The sequence below is a fragment of the Anser cygnoides genome, chromosome 9, assembly GCF_040182565.1.
Source record: "Anser cygnoides isolate HZ-2024a breed goose chromosome 9, Taihu_goose_T2T_genome, whole genome shotgun sequence".
Lineage (NCBI taxonomy): Eukaryota > Metazoa > Chordata > Aves > Anseriformes > Anatidae > Anser > Anser cygnoides.
The window spans coordinates 9,699,041-9,718,079 of NC_089881.1; the positions used below are offsets into that span (position 1 = coordinate 9,699,041).

Sequence of the window (19,039 nt, forward strand, 5' to 3'; positions counted from 1 at the left end):
CCCTTCAGCAGATACTGAATAGGGTGAAACACAGGGAGGAAATTTCAGATGTTAACAGCTGTGAAGGAAAAGATACTGGCACTAGACATGTGAGATTGCTTAGAGACACAGAAGAGGCTCGTATCAAAATAGCTGTCAATCTATGTGCCATGAGGGCCAGTTCTTTACCAGATGACAGGCCAGGCATGAAGTGCCTCTTGAAGAGGTTCTTAGTGGAGCTAGGCACTGTGCTAGTCATGGTATATGATAAAATAATAATAATAATTATTATTATTACTTTTATTGCTGGGAAAACTTCCCTCTGCACCCAGGTGTCCTATGCGTGGGGCCATGCCACATCTCCACCAGCCTTTGCTAATGTAAAAGCTGATGAAGTCTGCTTGTCCTAGCTGTGTTCTGAGGTTAAACCTCCTTGGGACATAGTGCCCTTTTAAGGGTATAATCATAGACCAGATTACAACAGTTTCTGTATTTAATTACTTTCAAATGAACAGGAGATGGAGAAGCAGCAACATGTAAAAGTATCCCAGCACCGTGTTGTCACCAGAAAGTGTCACTACAAATGAAAGCTCTGTGCTACGGTCTGCATTTAAGAAGGTTTTCACTTGGAGTCTTTGCGCTTGCCCCTTGTGCAACTGCAGCACTCCTAGAAGGTACCGTCCATTTTGTGAGATCTCTGTTGCGTTTCTGAATCCATTTCTGTTGCTGATGGCAAGCCCCTGTTTTGCATGTTGTTGCAGACTGAAGACTTCAAATATGCCAGAGAGTAGGTTTCTAGCTCAAAACTCTCGTGACAAGCAGGATGCTGTAATGCACGGTACTACCTTAGACGGGAATAATTCAGCAGAGAAATACAGAAAGGGCTGTAGGGAAAGATCTAAGGTTTGTATTGGTTTACCAGCTCGAGTCAGCCACGGTGTACTATCACAAAAAAGGCAAACCTCATCTCAAAGAGATAAACAGGACTGTCATCAGCGAAAGGCATCAAATGATCCTTCCCCTTTAATCAGCAAGAACAAGATTTCTGGTGGAGACGTATCCAGCTTTAGCCAGCATATTTCAAGAATGATGTGGAAAATCTAGGGTATTGAAGTAGACTAGCAGGAAAAACTGAAATATGACCCAGAGGAAAGATTTAAACAGTTGGAATTGTTTACTCTAAAGAGGAGGAGGCTGATGGGAACCATGAGAGCAGTATACACACAAGCTGTGTAAGAAAATGAAGACAGTAACCTGATCTGATTGTTCACAGGGGACAAAACTAGACTAAAAGGGCTTAAAATACAGCAAAAACGCACATCGGAGATTAGGAGAGTAGTGAAGTTCTGGAAACAGAGTGCTTGAGGAAGATGAGAAACTCCCATACTTGAGGCATATAAAGCCAGTTAAAAACAGTCCTCTGTGAAGAATTTTGTAGTTTACCCTTTATTGGTGTAGTAAATGGACTATATGGCCTTTCAGGGTCCCTTCCAGATGTAATTTTCAGGGATGATGTGCTGAGATGGCTGTTTTGATTTCTTAACTACTCCTGACGCTCAAGTGATGAAATGGATCCTTGCAGAAAGGTGAGTGGAAGAGTTTCTCATCCAAAGTTTCCCTTTAGACCCATTGCGAGGTCAGGCTGAAGCTTGCTGAGCTGATCAGTTACTTGCTGCTTTCTGACTTAGAACATAAAATATTCTTTTTTTTTTTTTTTTTTTTTTGGAAAAATGTTGATCAGCAGTGTTCTTCCCAAGGACTAAGCTAGATTGAAAGCTCCGTTTTCAAGCTGGGCTTTATTTTGGATCTTCGAGTTCACATTTTAAAAGAGAGACTATTTCCCACACCCATTTGCTTTCTTCATACTTACAAACTACAGTTATGAAGATGCAAATTGCTGTAAAGTATGGATTAGACATATTTTCCATGCACACTCTTTATGCTTTCTGTTGCAAAGCTCTCATTTCTCTTCCATTTTCTTTGCTGTGTCTTTCCTTCTTCCTCCTCTGGGTCAACTGTTTCTACTGGAGACTGTTTTTACCCTTCTGCTGGATTCTCTTTCATTCCATGGATTCTCTACTCACTTTTCAGCAATCTTTCTGCTTGTTGCTGGACCCTGTCTCCTTCATCCATTCCCATTCACTCATTGTTTCCAGAGCACATTCAATACCTTGTTGTCTGCAATCTTTATCTCAATTACTTCTGATATAATCTGATGTTCTATGGTATGCAAGGTTAATTTACTCTGTATGTAATGTAGTCCAGACCTTGAAAAAAAATGTGATAAAGTGTTAATAATAATCATATTGTGTAGCAGATCACCATCACTGGCACAGAACAATTTCACTTAAACATAAGCACAGAAGCACAGCATAGCTGAGGATGGACATTGTCTAGTCCAATGCCCAAAATCCCAGCAAATGCTCATGGCTAATGTGCATGATGTCTCCTGCAAGACAGGATCTTTGAGAACACAGTTTTGATTACAGTTCTCTGAATGCTACTGAAGAACGTCAGTTATTTTTCACTTAAAAGGATATGTTGAAGCCCTTCCACGTGTTTGCAGTGACTGAGTCTCTTCATGCAAAACTTTATTTTATTCATTGCTCAAAGCTGAAATCAAATAAAGCAGAATTGTGACAAAAATAAACCATGGACTCATACCTATGACCTTGTGAACCAGTGGATAGTTCTGCAGAGCTGAATTAAACTCTGCATGTCTAATGCACCTTTTGTTTAGTTGCCTTGGGAGCTAATGCAAAGATGATCTGTAAATAAAATTAATAAAGCAGGATAATGGTAATGAACTGAGTACAGAACTTCAGAGAAATTTGGTGATGCGTAATGAGATAAAACATTACTCTGATAATGCTTTATCTCATTATGCGTCACAAAAAAAACATAGCAAATTACAGTAGGTAAAAGGAAATCTCTTCCGTCAACCTGCGATTCAACTGGGAAAGAATTTTTTGAAAGACTTCAGAAGTCTTAACACAAATCCAATCCTAAAATACTTTTTATTAAGAGCCACATTTGCAACAACACCATGCGCACGGTGGAATTAGAAAGATCTTTTTCATATTCATGTGAATAATAATCTGATGTTTGCTTATATATAGAAAGAACATCGTGTACCTCTACAGCTAACACCTCTTCTACGCTCGGGAAATTTGGCTTGTTGAAATGACTACTTGGCTTCTGTACCACTTGCATAACAAGTCCCCTTCAGGAGCGCTCACAGGAAGGCACAGGTGACTGGGTGGCAGATGTGAGCAGCTATGTGAGACATAGCTCCAGCTGCACTCAGCTCTTGCTTCAGCTGTGCATAGGAATTAGAGAAAACTACTAAGTCCTTCTTTCAATATTTCAGCCTCAACAAAATGAGCATCATGCAGATGCAGCTGGCATATATTATGGCACCAAACTGTTGATTTTTACTGCAGCTCAAGAGCTTTCACCTTCACCTCAACTTTCCTAGTACACAGTTGACCAGTCCTCTCCTGCTGCATCTCTACTGTATGTTTTAACCAAGGGATACAACAAATAAGGATAGGGGTGGAGTCCCTTAGTCCTTTTTTTCTTCTTCTATTTTCACTCCTTGAGCCATTTTCTGTATGACTCTACACCTTTAACAGAAAGTAAATATATAGCCCAGTACAGCATTTTAAGAAAAGCCTTAATAGAACCCTTTGATAGTTTTACAGTTGAAAGTACAAATAAACTCGTGTTAGATTCATCAGGTGCAGGCAGGAAACAGGGTTTTTAAAAGTCACTGTGTTCTACAACACTACAGCCTGCAGCCAGGTACTTAAAACGTTTTTGACAGCTGTGTCTCTATGGAAATAAGTACACCAAGACTGCAGCTATTATAAGAACTTAAAATAAAGGACATTGGAAGGTTGCAGATAGGTAACATCTGGGGAAGATCAGTGAATTTTTGGACAATTCATACCCTTCGCTTCCTATCTTCTACTTGTACTGCCTGTACATACTTATTAGACTGTAACAGAGATTGAAGAAAAATGTTTCTGGTTTGGCAAGAGAGAGTCCTGCACCCAGGGATATGTGAGAAAGAAGTTAGCGTTCAGTCTCAACCAGTTTCATCTGGTTCAGGACATGGGTAGTAAAACCAGGAGAGATCATCTTAAAGGCTTTGACAGAAAGTATATAAAAAACAAACAAGCCATAGGCACAAGACTTATTTGTAAAATTCAGTTTTCTAATATTCACATCTAAAAAGCTTTCACAGCTTAGGGAGTCAGTGGAAAAACACTTCCATCACAGACGAGCTGAGTCTGTTTCATTATCGAGACGTTAAAAGCTTTTCATAGAAAACCTGTCATGTTTCCATTTCCAAACATACATGAGCACACCACAGACCTTGTAAGAGCTGATCTAACTCTTCAGAGTGGATAGAAAGCTCACCTGCTCCAGGAAGGTGTTTATTTATTTTGTTTAGTTTTGTTTTTGTTTGTTTGTTTTTTCCAGTGGCTGTACAAGTTCTCCTGGAGTCTGAAATAGAAAAGCGAAACCCTCCCCAGGGCCAGGGAAATACCAGAGCTTTTGAATCAAGGGAATTATGCATGAAGGATTCTGTTGAATAAAGCAAGAGGAACGTAAGCTGATGGACTGTCTAACTTACGAGGCAGCAAGAATCAGGTGTTTCAGCAATGATGCCTTGAAAATCCAACCTATACAAGGTTTGTACCTGCAAATTATCACCTCCCACCTATGCTTGGCCTCTTCTACCCCAGGTAAGCTTTCAGTGTATTTTCTATACTCATACAATTGGTAACTGTACCTGCTAGCAGGTGCTAGAATTTCTAAATCAGCTGTATCCACAAAGGGTCTGTGCACAGACACAAATACATCCTAGTTGCAGTATTGAGCAGCAATGTTGCAGCTTCCCCGCACACCTCGGTGCCTGTTGTATTTCTTCTGGGCATCGACTACAGTCACTGAGTGAGCTGATGTAACACTGAGCTATAGCTGGCAGGCAGTTCTGAATTTTCAGCAAAGAAAGATCAGAAAGGTGACTATTTTATTATTTTAAAGTAATCAACATGGAAACAATAGCAATGAATAAGTCACAAACAGGCATAGCCTAATTGTAACCACTGCATTAATACTTAACATGAATATAACAGAAATTACAGTTATGTTAACATTATTCATTCTCAGTCAATGAACAAAAGTGTACAGTAAGGTCAGCATTAATCTATTAAGAATGCTACAAAACCAGCCAGCCTTTATCTTTCAAAAGCAGAGTGCTGGCCATAAGAAAGGCTGGACCGACTGCTGCCCCTTCAGGCAGCTATACTCATAGGCTACGTACAGCCCATCTGTTCTCTCCCATTTCTGCACATAATTCTGACATCTCTCTTTGTTTGTTAGGGGTACGCGCTACCTGCTAGGGAAAACAAAAAAAAAAAGAGCTACAGTGTCAAGGGCCAGCCCTCACACTCTGCATGAATGCATGTATGCAGCTTGGGAGCTCACACGAGAGGCCAAGCCAGCCCCATTGACAGTGTGTGACATTCATCAGAATCTGCTATTCAAACTCTTTTCCCACCCTCCCCTAACTCCTTGCTCCATGGATTTGACATACTTTGGAGCTGTACCGCTTTCAGAATACTTTCTTTTACATATCACTCTTTATTAGGAATTCCATAACACAAAATAAAAGAAAATTGCTTTTGTAAAAAGGGGATTCTTTAAATACACCCCTTCCATCTTCTAGTCCTTATGCCGTACCTTCCTCTTTTTCCAAAACATTTACCAATGCGTGTACTTAACCACCTGCCTCTTCGTAGAAGTACCAAAGTGACAGTACAAAAGGCTAAATTGCATTTGTTATTGTGGTCCTGGCTCCTCTTGGTCTGAGCAACATAGGCTAAACTTCTCAGCTAGAACACTTTCAAAATCACAGAGAGGGATACACTCTCAAAAATAAAAATTCCCAGTCTTTTTAGGACCAGACCAGAGGTTATCAGTGTGAACAAAGCAGTAATCGCCTTCTTTCTTCCCACCAGGACTCCTCCTAGGGTGCCATCTGCCATGTTGTTTTCACTGTAGAGACAAGAGAAGACATCAGCTTATCTATTGCCCGTTTTTATGGAGAAGAAAAAAAAAAAATCAAACTTACAGCTCACTCACTCTTTTTGTCCCAAACCCACTTAAGATCTCCCCTACTCCTCATTCAGCTCATGACCTTCTGAAAACGACAACAAAAACAGCCCAGGAAGGTAGATGTGCGATTATTCCTGTAGAGGGCTCAACGATGTCTTTGGACAACACTGCTATTAGTTGTTAAGTGTTTCCCCTAGATGAGTACTTTTAATAATCTTTCTATTAGTTACAGCAAAGCAAACCTGTCAGCCTGGACTGCAGTTTTGTGCTGTGAGGCCAAGTTTGGGCATTCTCAGAAACAGTGCAGTATGCACCAAACAAGCAATAGCAAAGTAGCTGACGATTTGCATTCCTCTTCTGGCCATCAAGCTTAAATGGTTCAGGACCAATTAAAACTCTATGCAAAACTAAGACTACAGTTTCACAACATAAAAACTGCTGCTGCTTTAAGAAATTCCCTCACATCCCCTGCTCTGCAAGCCCTGTAGGTCAGTGGGACCGTGCTCTGAGCTTGGTCAGGAAATACAGAGGGCATACATTAAGCCAGTACACTTCTTGTAGTTTTCTGCTGTGACACCACAGTCTAATAAAACTCCCACCCCTTACTCCCACAAGAAACACACCGGTGTGGTTGTCCTGCCGACTGGCCCCTCTTCTGTCCGATGCTTCCCGGAGTGTGGCAGCTCTGAGCTGTCCCGATAGTCTCGGCCCTTGGAGTTCTGCATGTCCAGCACTGCCCGGCTCTTCGAGGGAAGGGGCGGCTTGTTGAGCTGTCCCTGGGTGGCTGAGCTGACTTCAGACCTTGACGGTTTGACTAATTTTTTGAGTGGTGCTGAGTTTTCTGATGACACAGCCATCTTCGTTTTGCCTTGAGTCTTTTCACTTGTATTCTTTTCTTCAGATTGGCTGGAGCAGGTATAGGAGCGAAACCGCTGTGTGGGGACCAGGAACGGGGGTGATGGTTGTTTGCCGGAGGTCTTGCTGCTCTCAGGCTCTTGCGGCTTTGTGAGAAGAAAGCTCTGATCAGGCAGCGGCACCTGCTCTTTTCGCGAGGCCTTGGGGTAGTCCTGTTCTTTCTTTGATGCCACCTTGCCCTTAGAGCCCATACAGCCGTACAGTGGGTTCTCAAACATCTCTGGTTTTTGCTGTCCCTCCTCCTGAAACAAAGGCTCTGCCATGTTCTTCCCCAGTTCAGGCGGCCTACAATCATCAAAGCAGTGTAAAAAGGAGACTTTTGAAGAGCAGGCAAGACACAGTGACTGATTTAAGAGAAAATGAATAAGAAATGAACATGATAAAATTAAACTGACTGCACAAATGGGTAACAGGATAAAAATTAAACTCAGGGGGAGAGAGCAGAATTGTATATGGCTTCCTTTGTCTTGTTTAATCTCTGAGTGCAGATAGACATGGTGCTGTACAAACTCCCTGCTGGACTACAGTCTTGTCAAAGCGATGCTTGGCTTCTCTTTCAAACAGAGATAAGATACTGAGCCAAACTGTACCAAGTGCTTTGATGGCTATGTGACATACACAAATCTGAATTGAAATGTTAATAAGAATCTTCAGATCTGTCAGGGAGGACTGAAATGGCTGTCTGGACAGTTAACAGTTAAGAGTTCACATCATGCTAGATCATTTTACAACTAGGTCAATCTCCTCTTTTTACCAATATCATCTGGTATTCCTACGGAAGGGATAAAACTGTACCAGGTACATAACAGACTGAGGCAGTGTTTGCAGCTGTGACTCCTGCAAGTTCTGTCTTACAGTGTGCTGAATACATTTACCAGTGAACGCTAGCCCAGACTCAGAAAGCAGCTGTCACTATGAAGAAGAGGCCTGGAACGAGGACACTGAACACATGCAAGCACTAGGGTAGAGTAGTCTCATCACTCCACTAAGTTGGTAAGTACTGGATATCTTCAATTGCAGAGTGGGAATTCTGCAGCAAGACTTGCGATAGATGCAGACATCTATAGAGAGTTGGACATTTGTATAGTAGTGCAAGTAGAAATCCTACTGAAGTACTGCACACCCAACATGTGACAGAGCTCTCCTTCCCATCTCAACTCCTAAAGCTCAACTCCTAATTTTAGTACGCTAGTTTCTTTTGAGTATGTGATGCCTGCACTTGCGACCTTCCCTTACCTATTTCTAATTCTAGAGATAAAAGGCTGAAAGAATATGTTCCACCTTGAACTATTCTTACAGGTAATGAAATAGCAACTGTGCAGAATAAGAGAAGAGAAGGGGAATAGCCCCGGTGCAAAAGGCAAAGACTCACAGATGCTCTTGACTCCTACTAGAGATGCTTCTGTTTACTGTAGGCTGGAGGGACGGTTTTGGAGATAGAGGTGACAAAGAGGGTGATGTGGAGGATGACTCCCTCTGTCCCATTACACAGGTATTCTCTTTGGGATTCTGCTCGTAGTTCCAGAGAGAAGATAGCTGGTCTGGTGAAGGTATCTGCTTAAGCTGGCTTGCTGCAGAAGGTTGCTGAGAGAAAGCAGCCATCCCCAGGTAGTTGGGGTTACTGATGTCTGTGGGAGTGCAGCTGCTGAAGAGAAGAAATATTGTTAGAAAGATACATGCAAAAATATATTTTTTTCTGTCTCTGTGCCAGCTACAAAGGAGTTAGTGCCCACTGACTGCTTTGATTCAATACCACCTACTGTGCCTTTTTTTTTTTTTTTCTGTCACTGTTGTTTCAGAATCAGAGAGTAAGTGGGAGTCCTGCTAGCACCTAGCTCCCCTGGGTCACTGGAGAGGAAGCAGCTAGGTCCAGGCCACCTCCACCAGCCCCACAGTTCCTCTGGCATGGCAGACACTTCCATTTCCAGGCTGCAGAGCGCACTAGTGCTCAGCTTTTGCAGCCACATACAGGGGCAAACAACACTTGTACGGGGGGGGTGGTTTGGGGCCCAGCAGTTCAGCTGGCAGCTGCACCAGGATGGCTCCAAGCGAGAAGCAGATCACAGCACTGGACAGCATTGCACAGTGTAGAACTATGCTGCTGGAGCAACAGGAGAGACATTTGGTCTTCTGAGGTGTACCCACATAGATTTGCAGGCAGAGGGCAGCACTATCAGAACGGAAGGCAGGCAGTTTAAGTATAGCTTCCCACCTAAGCTGGCAGAGGTAAGGCAGCAAGATTACCGTAACATATCCTCCTTTCCCGGGTTGTCTGGAGAAGAGGAAGCACTCCCCCAGTAGCGAGCAATGGCTGCTGCCTCTTTGGCCATCAGATGAGTAGATTTTGGTTTTCTGTTGGAAATGAAAGGACCCTTCTTAAGGAGAGGTGTAAATGGAGAGCAGGTGCCCAGTTTGACTTAAACGTTCTCATCTTTCAAAGTTTTGAACTCAGAAGAATTGACCAGTGCTGACCAGAGGGCCACAAAGGCAGCAACCCAGTGCTCATCATGCCTATTAAAACCATTCCCACAGCAAGCCCAGCTTTACATTTATTGAACCAACTAGTTTTCAGTAACTGATTTACCAATTTACCTGTTAGCCTGATCCCAGTCTTTGCTAGTCTCTAAATTGCTGATGTTCTTTGGTTTCTGCCCAGTGATTTCATCACGTTCAACCTTGACAAAATCTGGAGGAAAGAAAAGGCATTAAGGAGTGCTTGGGCAGCTTCAGAGTCCAGCTCCCTAGGTTTTCTGTATTACTGCTTTTATTAAGGCATCTCAATGTGTATCAGAATGACAGTGAGCAGGTTCTAAACAGTTGTTGCTGTTATGTTTTTAACTGCCCACTAATTCATATCATGTTTTGTTGACATAGGAAAGACAGTGTCTATCCTGAAATACAAAGGTTGCAAGCCCCCAAACAGTCATATACAGGTCATTTTAACATCAAGAATAGTAGTAAATATCATTAGGCTACTTTCGTATTCTGAAAGAGAACAGCAGGCAGCAAGGTGATAATAAGACAGGTTTGTGATCTTTTAGCTGAGAAATTGCTCCTTGAGAGCCTCACACTGTTTGCAGATGTTCCCTGGGTTGACTAGTGAAGGGACAGCTTTGGCACTTTAACATATAGCCACTGCGAGTGGAAATAAGGTATCATCATTCAATAAAACCAGTATCAGTGACAGACAGGGGGCTCTCTCAGTCTGTCAAATTTACTTGAATGATGAAAAAGAAAAACCCAAATGGAATTGCTGTGAATTTCTGACAGCATGGGTATACTCCTGAGAGCTAACAATAAAAAATATATCTTCTTGCAGTTAGCATCAAAAACTCTTACCTATTTGGGACTAATAGCACTGCGAGGATAATTTTCAATTCCTTGATAGTTATCAGACATCTTTTAAAATGGAAGTACTCTACCGTGAGCGTTACAGAGATGATCTAGTTCCTTACCATACAGTTTCTCTCTCTGCTTTCCTTGCGATGTTTGCAACTTGATTTCACCTTGGAAGACCCCTGTTTTCTCACCATGGTGTGTCAGCACAGTATGGATAGGAACTAAGGATTCTGTTGCTTCTATTCGCAGGGCAATGCAGCCTTCCCCTAGAAGATGAAAAGTAATAAGCCTCGGACTAAGAAAAAAAGCACTGAATTCCCTTTGTCATGTCAGTCATCTACATCTGTGCAGACAAGGCTAAGATTACTGGAAAGAATCTGCTCTGGACCACAGTAAAGGCTGTCGTATTTCTTTTACGCTTCCTCACACGTTTGTGAAGGACTTGGACATTCCAGACACCAGCAGGCGTCTACAGGGTTCTGAGCTTCCATGACTGATAAGGAAAACGTGAGCAGGTAACTGCCATGTCAGTTAATGTGATTTCAGCAGAGAGCCTTCTCTGGACAAGGACTGCAGGCTAGCTGATTAGTACTTGGAAGCAAGCAGCAGTGACAATGACTTTTCTGTAGCCAGGAGAAATGCTTCAAGTAATTGCAAGTGAAACAGGATTTGCATGTGCTGAACAAACCCATTTAAACAGACTGACTCCTGGTTTAATTCCAGTAGAGTACTTTCTTTTTAAGCCACTACTCTTTTATGGCTTGTAAAGTTTATACAGATTGATGACTCTAGTTCATAGTCCTCTAAACATCATAACCTCATAAAATATTGCCCACGATGTATTTTTGTATGTATCGAGCTCTAAATCAGAAGCCGGAGCATCATAGATGTTCAGTCTGTAAGAGTTTTCTGTTCTCTCCCACTCTTTCAGCGATTTGGGAAAATCTAAGTAGATTTTGACTCATCAAGAACTTTATAGCTAAGCATTTACCATAAGATTCATCACTGTCTGATGACTTAATGCTGATCAGGATGTGTTGATCCAGTAGGTATTCAGGGTCTGAGATAATTGGAGTCAGCTGAAAGACAAATTAATGTGGGTAAATACAACAGGTTGTCTACATGAACCAAGTTCTCCCTGTGCCTCAATCCCAAATGAACAAAATTCAGCTGGACAGACCTGTGAGGGTATCACATCATGCCCAGGTTCAGGCTCTTCAGTCATGTTTGGAGGTCTGTGATAGGATGTTACACTTTCTAGAGTCCCCTGCTCTCACACCCCGCACAGCAGCTAGGATGCTACAAATCACTTGTGTTGGGCTCAGCTGCATTTTTGTCCTAAGGTGCAGGACTGAAAACTGCTCTAGGAGGAAGTGATCTAGACTGTCATTACAGGCTGTTCCCCAAAATCTGTTTGGCTCTTATTACAATCACTTGTTGTAGAATCTTTCCCCAGCCTCTGAGTGTAAGGCATTCTTTCCAAAGTCAGCAGTTCCTCTTTTGGGCTATTCAGAAACATACTGACATACATATTTGTTCCAAGTCCAATAGCTCTGATAATTCTTCTAGCTCCCACCATGCCAGGAAACAGAGAATGGCTCCAATCTCAAGGACAGGACTTGTCTCTGACACTGAAGTACAGAACACTACATGTGGCCACTGATGTTCTTTTTAGCACAGGTAAAAAAATACTTAGTTAACTTTTCACAGAAATACCAAGAAAAAACTTTTTCTGACAGGGCAAAGAAACTCTGGGGCAGAGTTACTCATTATTCTGTTTTATCTTCCATCTAAAACAAACAAAAAACCAGACCTGTTTAAAAGACTTGTCAACACAGTTGTGTTCACTTAAAAGGGGAGGAAAAAAGTCATACTCCTGAGTGACATAATCATGCCAGCAAAATTCCTGATACAGATGGAAGTGCACTGGCAGGCAAGTCCTTTCCTTCTTACAAACTACTTGGCTTAAGCACATCCTGCATTCTTACGGACTATTTTGGGTGTAAATAAGACCACAACAATATTCCTGAAAACAGTATTTATATGAGCAAAAGGCTTAATGTTGCTTATGGGATGCAAGTGGAAGACATCTCTTCCATATGGATATTTCCAGCTTACCTTTGGAAGAGCGTCAATGAACTTTACCACAAGCTCTCCTTCGTTTCCATCCTCATTTTCTCCTTCCTGGCTCTTTACAAAACCTACAAAGTGATGAGAAAGGAGATCATCAGAAGAGAGACAGCAAGAACTTGGCAAGAACTTGGCCTTTTCAGATGCTAGATCTCCAAAAGGCCAACATTTATTTTCCTACTTGGACACACATTTTAGAAGTATTAAGAAGCTTATGGTTTGAGCTACAGGTGAACATTTATATGGAAAATTTACAAGTGATCTTAATGGGGCATTGTTAAATGGTTTTATTTTACAGTTCAACTTGGCACTGAAAAGCTCAGTGCATACATGGACTGGAGGATAAGAACATGACAGCTCTTCCTACGCCACTCAAGATAGCACACTTTTGAAATTCTAATTTAAGATTCGTAATACACTGTTTCCATAGAAATTTATGCAAATTTTGATACAGCCAAAAAATAATCTTTTATGGAACTGTCTTTGACACAGCTCTCTGACATGCGATAATGTGATGAAGCGTACACCGAAGGCATGCTGTCCCACTTAGAAGAGCAGTCCTGTGATGGGGATTGCTTAAAAAAAGCACAGTAAGGGCATGTAGGCTTGCATTACATAAACAGCTGAGACTCAGCCCTGCAGCACATGGACAGAGAGTAAAATATGTAGTGCTGATAGGTACACAGTCCCATTTACAGAGTCATCACACCATCTTTCTGTTCACTTTAAGCTGATCCTCTGATTTATTCTTTTCAAACCAGGGGAATCACATTGTATTTATTAGACTAATGCAGATGCTTTATTTTGAAAGCACCTGATCGCTTGTAGCAGGCATGATTAGAAGTTTAATCAATCGTGTGTTAGCTAAATAGATATTTTTTTGTGTGCAGAAACAAGAGCAATACACATTTCTCTTCAAAGAAGAGATGATCAGATTGCCAGACAAGATGGAAGAAATGGCAAAAGGTTACGTGTCTAAGCATGGATTACAGCTAAATGGCTGTAAGTATTGCTGACAGTAAAGGATGACTTGCAGAATGCAACAGATCTCTAGGACATTCCTTTTTTGCACTGAGACAAGTGACCTACACAGCCATTTATTTAGATCAAAGCCAAAGGAAGGGGAATTAATTCAAACAAACAGGGAACTTTTACAGAAAGAATAAAGATGGGTAAACCCATACCTTCTAAGCAACTAGAGTGAAACTCAATGTAGAACTTGGTCTGGGACTTGGTCTTTAGAGTAGCGTAGCAGTGCAGGAACTCGATCTCCCCTTGAGAGTCTGTATACTTGGAGTCTAGGAAAGAGGAGGGAAAATGAGAATATTTTCAGTAGGAGAAAAAGAGAGGGCATTTTTGAATGGACTATTTGAGAATCAGCTTTTTCTTTCAATATACACAATATGTGGCATTTTATATCCAAAGATACAAAGACAGATATATCCAAAACAGTACATTTGCATTCAGTCTGACTAACCATTCTTTGAAACAAACTGCGAGGTGACTCCCACTTCAAAGGTGGCAAACACAGGACTGTGGTCACTTGTCATGATATCAGTGGTGCAGCCTGCCAACAAGAGAGGGAAAATAGTTACCACCCTGCATTTCTGCCCTGCTCCATTGAGATCACTGCAATAGGAATATTATTCAGTAATTTTCCAGAAAACATAACTGTCGCTGTGGTAACTGCTTCTAGTCAAAGGTGTTGTTTCTACATAATCTCATATTAGCATATAGGAATGTAACTCTTCTATCAAAATACATGAAGATTTATTTAATGGACACAACTTTACCACATCATTTTGCAAGCGACTATCAATGTTAAATTTCCCCAATACCGAAAACCCTTGTGGTGGTCTTGGTTATGTTTGCAAGGTGCACAGCTACCTCAAGCTCTAATAGGGCAGGCAATCACACAGGAATACATCATTGCCACTTCTGCACTACAGAGCCACTCATGGCACAAAATTAACAGCGGAGTAAGTAATGGCTTGGCATTATCTAGGCACATAGTGAGTTCCAGCTAGCCCAGTCCATTGAACAGAAGGGTGTATAGGCAGACGCCATACTTCTAGACGTGCTTAATTTAACAACACATTCCATCATCATAGGCTCTGTGATCACATCAGTCCAGCTTATCCCGCAAGAGACTTCTACAGCCCTCTTCTCAATCCCATGCAGAGAAAATCATCATCATTATACCTACATGTTTAGTACTGCATATAGTCAATGGAATTTCAGGAACTAGTATCTAGGTCTTTTTTAAACAGGTCTTACAGGTTTCCCCTCTTCCCTACGCTGTATTTTTGCAAAGCTTTTTCTCAGCAAGAAAGGAACAGGCAAACACTCCTAGTACCACACATCCTTCTGGAATATGAATTGATAGAAGAGAGATGTTTGCAGCTCCAGCCTCTGCAGACTGGACCATGTACGAAGGGTCCGTCCTGCTGGCACCAACCAGGAGCTCCTGGTGGCAACTGCATAGGAAAAGTGCAGTTGTTGTTGCCAAGAAATAACTGGTGTAAAGGGCTCCTATAGTGTATCCTAAAGCTGGACAACTGCAGCTGCCTAAGTGGTATTCTGCATATAAAAGAGTAACAGAATTAATTCCCAACTTTGTAAGGTTACAGGCAGAGAGATTTGGATTCATTCTGCATGGTTTAACATTAGGTCCCTGTATGCTGAGTGCCTGGCAGTGCAGGGAGATTCCTACAGACTGCTCTGAATCATTTCCGTTTCAGACTGATTGCTTTGCTATCTACAATCTGTTATCTACCCACCATAGGACTGACAGACAACGTGCACCATGGGGTATGATTTCCAGAGCACTCGATCACACCAGGACGGCAAATTGTACTTCATCTGCAAACCAAAGGAGAACTGATGTCAAGAAGAAGGGAAAGGACAGGTTCACAAAAGAACAGGAAATTCGTTTGCCCAAGCACTATATTTGTGTTAAATCTTTTTGTCTGGATTGACTCCTTTCAAAATACTATGAGTGCAGAACATGGAAAGATTTGTTTTGGTCACTTCCTTCAGTAGGTGTCACTTTCCCTGCTCTGCTATATACTCATGAAGTGAAATCAGTTTTCACCTACCCCTGTAGCTTTTTGCTTGGTGTAAGCATACTTCTCCCGGGTACCTCTTTCAAAACGGTAGGTTGGAGCAAAAGTAATCTCTTCTTCCTCTAAAACAGAGACAGCTTGGTTACAATTTGGCCTGTTGAGATCCCTCAGCTGGACAAGACAGCCACTGCTCCCTGCACCCTGTCCCACATCAGCTCTGGCAGAGAAAGTTGCTGGAACTGGGAGAGGAACCTACCAAAGAACTAGAATCTTACCAAACTGCAGAAACACCTTGTGGTCTTTCCTCTCTATGAGAAGCTGGTCGAAAGCCAGCAGCTCCGGATACTGCTGCTGCCTGATCTTCTGGATAATATTCTCCGCTTCCTGCCAACAGGGAAACAGCAGAGCTGCAGATGATGCAGAACCTTCCTATAAATACTCCTTCATGGGTGAGCAGGCAAGTGCTTCCAAACTGTTTCACAGAGCCATACCCCTTGTCACCTGCCCACCTTTCCGTTTACTGGAAGGCCCAATCTTTGCTGTCTGGCTGAACATTTCCCTGTTAAAACCTGCATCAAAATGTTGACATATCCCCTACATGAGCATGCACACACAAAGCCCACTGAGGCCTATCCGATGTTATTCAAAGCCACACTGCCCACTGAAGCCTATCCAATGTTTATTATGGCTAGCCTGTTCTGAAGTCCTGTTCTGAGCCACTTGAAGCCAACCAAGCAGAGCAGAAAGAATCTCTGCATCTAACTGTTCAGAGGCAGATGCCTCTTTGCAGTGGGAGGGAAGTAGGGTGGTGCAGGTTTGGGGAAGCAAAGCAGAAGCAGCAAAGCATGCCAGATGGCATTCCTGGTGTGCCCTGGGTCCATTAAGCCTTAGAAAAGGCAAAGGGGATTTCCTTACTCTCCCTCAGCTGGTGTCACACTCGTGCCTTGGGAAATCCCTTCTGCCTCCCCTCTTTCTACCACTTTTTATGCCATGTTGCCCTAGATTAGAAAAAGACAGTGCTTCTATAGCAACACTGTAGTTTGTCTCTCCGGGGATTCATGCAGAGGCCCTAACCGTTGGGGGCTGTTCCACACGGTAGTTCAAGTCTCCCAGCCAGAAGAGATGAGTAAAGCGATGAGTGATGTTAAACGGACTCAGTTTCTTATCTCCCAGTGTCAGGAAGCGCAGGATGTTCGTGTAGTTCTGGTTGCGTCTGTCAAGACAAGAAACATCTGCCTGACATACTAAATTGCCATGCAATTTCTAACTGCCTGGGCTGGCAGAGTGCCACTTTACCAGGCAGAAACCAATCTGGCTCAACACTTGAAGAGCAGAGCTGAAGATGACAACTTGCCATCCCTCTCTCGCTCTGCACCTCAGGGGACAGGCCCAGGTAATGTGCTCAGTGTCTCCTGGTGATCCAACCTACTTCATATTATCAATAACGCAGCACAGATGTAACCTGGGGAAGGAGCAGAAGCTGGTGCAGGTACATGTGGGACAGCACAGGCTGCTGCTCTCATGATGCAGCTTCTATCACATGTGGCCTGGGGAGCTAGGGGGCAGTGGCCATGAGGAGGGGGCAGTGGCATTTATACCAGCTCCTGACTGCCCTACCTTGGGTGTCAGGCTGTTTCCACCTGAACTGAAAGGGTCAAAACCTGTCCTAAAGCCACTTCTGTTGCCTCCTGCAGCTGTGCTTTTCTGAGCTGCACGTCCTAGAAACCCAGCATTAGACTGTTGCCTTCAGCTTTCATCAGGAAACACATAACTAGATTTTGGCAGCTATTCCAGGCACTGGGGAACTATTTCATAGAAGTTAACTCCATCAGTGGCAAAGACCCTGTGCAGAAATCCCACACCATCTGTTTTCTGGGTCCTGGACCAGGAAAGATGGCAAGGCAAATGACTTCATTTCAGCTCCTCTTTGCTTTCAAAACAATTCCTTCCAACTGCTCCAGCTCCTCCCAGCATGGGCATGGAACTCCCACCAATGTGAGATCTTTCCCTTCCAGTCCTGTGCTGCACAGGACCTCTACCTACATCACAGCAATTAATTTCAGGGCTCAGTATAGAAAATTAGCCACCATGGAAATAATTCTTAGCATTCCTCACAGCATGTTCTGCCCAGCAGGATCTTTCTCAGGTGTGCCTCAGAGTGCAACAGAGCTCTGGTGCTCACAGCACTTCCTACGGTGAGGCACACAGACCCCTTCAGCATAGTATTTCTGGGTGGGAATGGCCTTCTGGCAGCTCTCCACAACACTGTAAATCAGGGAACTGTTTTCCTTGTGTACTGGGCTTGCATGACAGGTTACACAGGTGTTGTGCAAGATCTTTACACTTGGCGCTGAAATCATTTTGCTGTTCTCTTCACCCGCACCCATGTGGTGTGACTGTATAGCAGAAGTTGCTCATTTAAAAGGTGACACTGTAAGCAGGGTGTTTAGCAGAGGTTGCTCTGAGGAGACATTTAACATATGTTTAGGGTCAGGAAAACATGCCTGCAGCTGTCTGGTGGGGGTTCCTTCCAAACATGGCCCAGAGAATTTCACCCTGGGTCAACATCCATTTTTGAGAGGGGGGAAGACGTATTTTACCTGTGTTTCTTTTCACTCCCTGAAGTCAAATGGCTGTTAACAAACCCAAAGGAGGTTCCATTAAACATGAATGACACCCCCACGGCTCCTTTATTACCTGGGAAAAGATAAGGCAAAAAGGTCAAAAGATCAATCCACCTCCAGGATGAGTCTAGCAAAGATAAAAAAGCAGCTAGCACATCTTAAGTGAAGTGGAGGTTGGAGAAGAGAAGTAAGGTGACTTAATCAGAGAAAAAATTAGTACACGCTGCGTACAGTGTGGTAACAAATTTTCTAAAGGATGTGAACAAAAAAAATTAGCTTAAGTGAAAGAAGTGCAATTTCTTTGTGAAACCCAAGAAAGAGCAATCTTTCAAATGCCCAAAGGCATTTGCTGGGAATATATATATAAGCTAGAGTATACACACAAACAGATTTCCTCCCTTACAGGGTACGATATGATCGGTGCTAGTGGGATATAACTTCAGTAACACTAGTGTCACATAAGTGTACTCAAAGGAGTCTTGTGGAGAAAACTGTTCCATTTCAAGGACGGTATCGGCACAGACTGAATAGGTAACAGTCGTTTGGACACGGCGGGGTCTGTTCCTTACCCAGCGTGTTTGCGATGCCCGTCTTGACATTGTCTGTGCAGATGTGGCTGATCCGGTTCTCGTGTTCTGGCTTGGCCAGTACAACAATCCTGATGTTCCAGAGGGTATGGATTGCTATCTGCAGGAATGGGAAGGTTAGAGGTTGTAAATCTTCACAGATCTGCAAGCTGTGCTGTAGCTGCAGTCTTCCTGACTCCTTCTCTAGTACTCTTCCTACACAATTTTTCTTCCTGTGCTCAGAATCTGCTCTCAGTCATTTTAATCAAAGGTGGGAGGAAGGACCTTGCTA

General features: G+C 42.8%; 1 protein-coding gene and 1 long non-coding RNA gene across 6 annotated transcripts in view; one reads left to right on the plus strand and one right to left on the minus strand.

The window, feature by feature from the left end:
• Positions 1-1,036: 1,036 nt before the first annotated feature.
• Positions 1,037-12,491, plus strand: LOC125182707 (uncharacterized). Of its 2 annotated transcripts, none has more exons than XR_007163077.2 (4): positions 1,037-1,565; positions 4,468-4,679; positions 7,881-8,016; positions 10,612-12,491. It is a non-coding gene; the product is annotated as an uncharacterized lncRNA (long non-coding RNA). The 2 variants fall into 2 exon arrangements; XR_007163076.2 differs by having other exon boundaries at positions 4,468-4,733; positions 10,612-12,487.
• Positions 5,004-19,039, minus strand: part of INPP5D (inositol polyphosphate-5-phosphatase D) — a 57,332-nt gene continuing 43,296 nt past the window's right edge. For 2 of the 4 annotated variants that reach the window (XM_067002630.1, XM_067002629.1), the window contains 16 exons: positions 18,751-18,868; positions 18,158-18,254; positions 16,632-16,770; positions 15,833-15,941; positions 15,591-15,679; positions 15,273-15,354; positions 13,970-14,059; positions 13,677-13,790; positions 12,481-12,563; positions 11,354-11,441; positions 10,479-10,628; positions 9,616-9,709; positions 9,268-9,375; positions 8,396-8,668; positions 6,732-7,308; positions 5,004-6,048 (listed from right to left, as the gene is read on the minus strand). In XM_067002630.1, the coding sequence (XP_066858731.1) occupies positions 6,046-6,048; positions 6,732-7,308; positions 8,396-8,668; positions 9,268-9,375; positions 9,616-9,709; positions 10,479-10,628; positions 11,354-11,441; positions 12,481-12,563; positions 13,677-13,790; positions 13,970-14,059; positions 15,273-15,354; positions 15,591-15,679; positions 15,833-15,941; positions 16,632-16,770; positions 18,158-18,254; positions 18,751-18,868 (2,214 nt within the window). In that variant the 3' untranslated portion in view covers positions 5,004-6,045. Of the gene's footprint in view, positions 6,049-6,710; positions 7,309-8,395; positions 8,669-9,267; positions 9,376-9,615; positions 9,710-10,478; positions 10,629-11,353; positions 11,442-12,480; positions 12,564-13,676; positions 13,791-13,969; positions 14,060-15,272; positions 15,355-15,590; positions 15,680-15,832; positions 15,942-16,631; positions 16,771-18,157; positions 18,255-18,750; positions 18,869-19,039 lie in introns of those variants that run through there. The other 2 variants (XM_067002628.1, XM_048063125.2) reach the window with 1 other exon arrangement.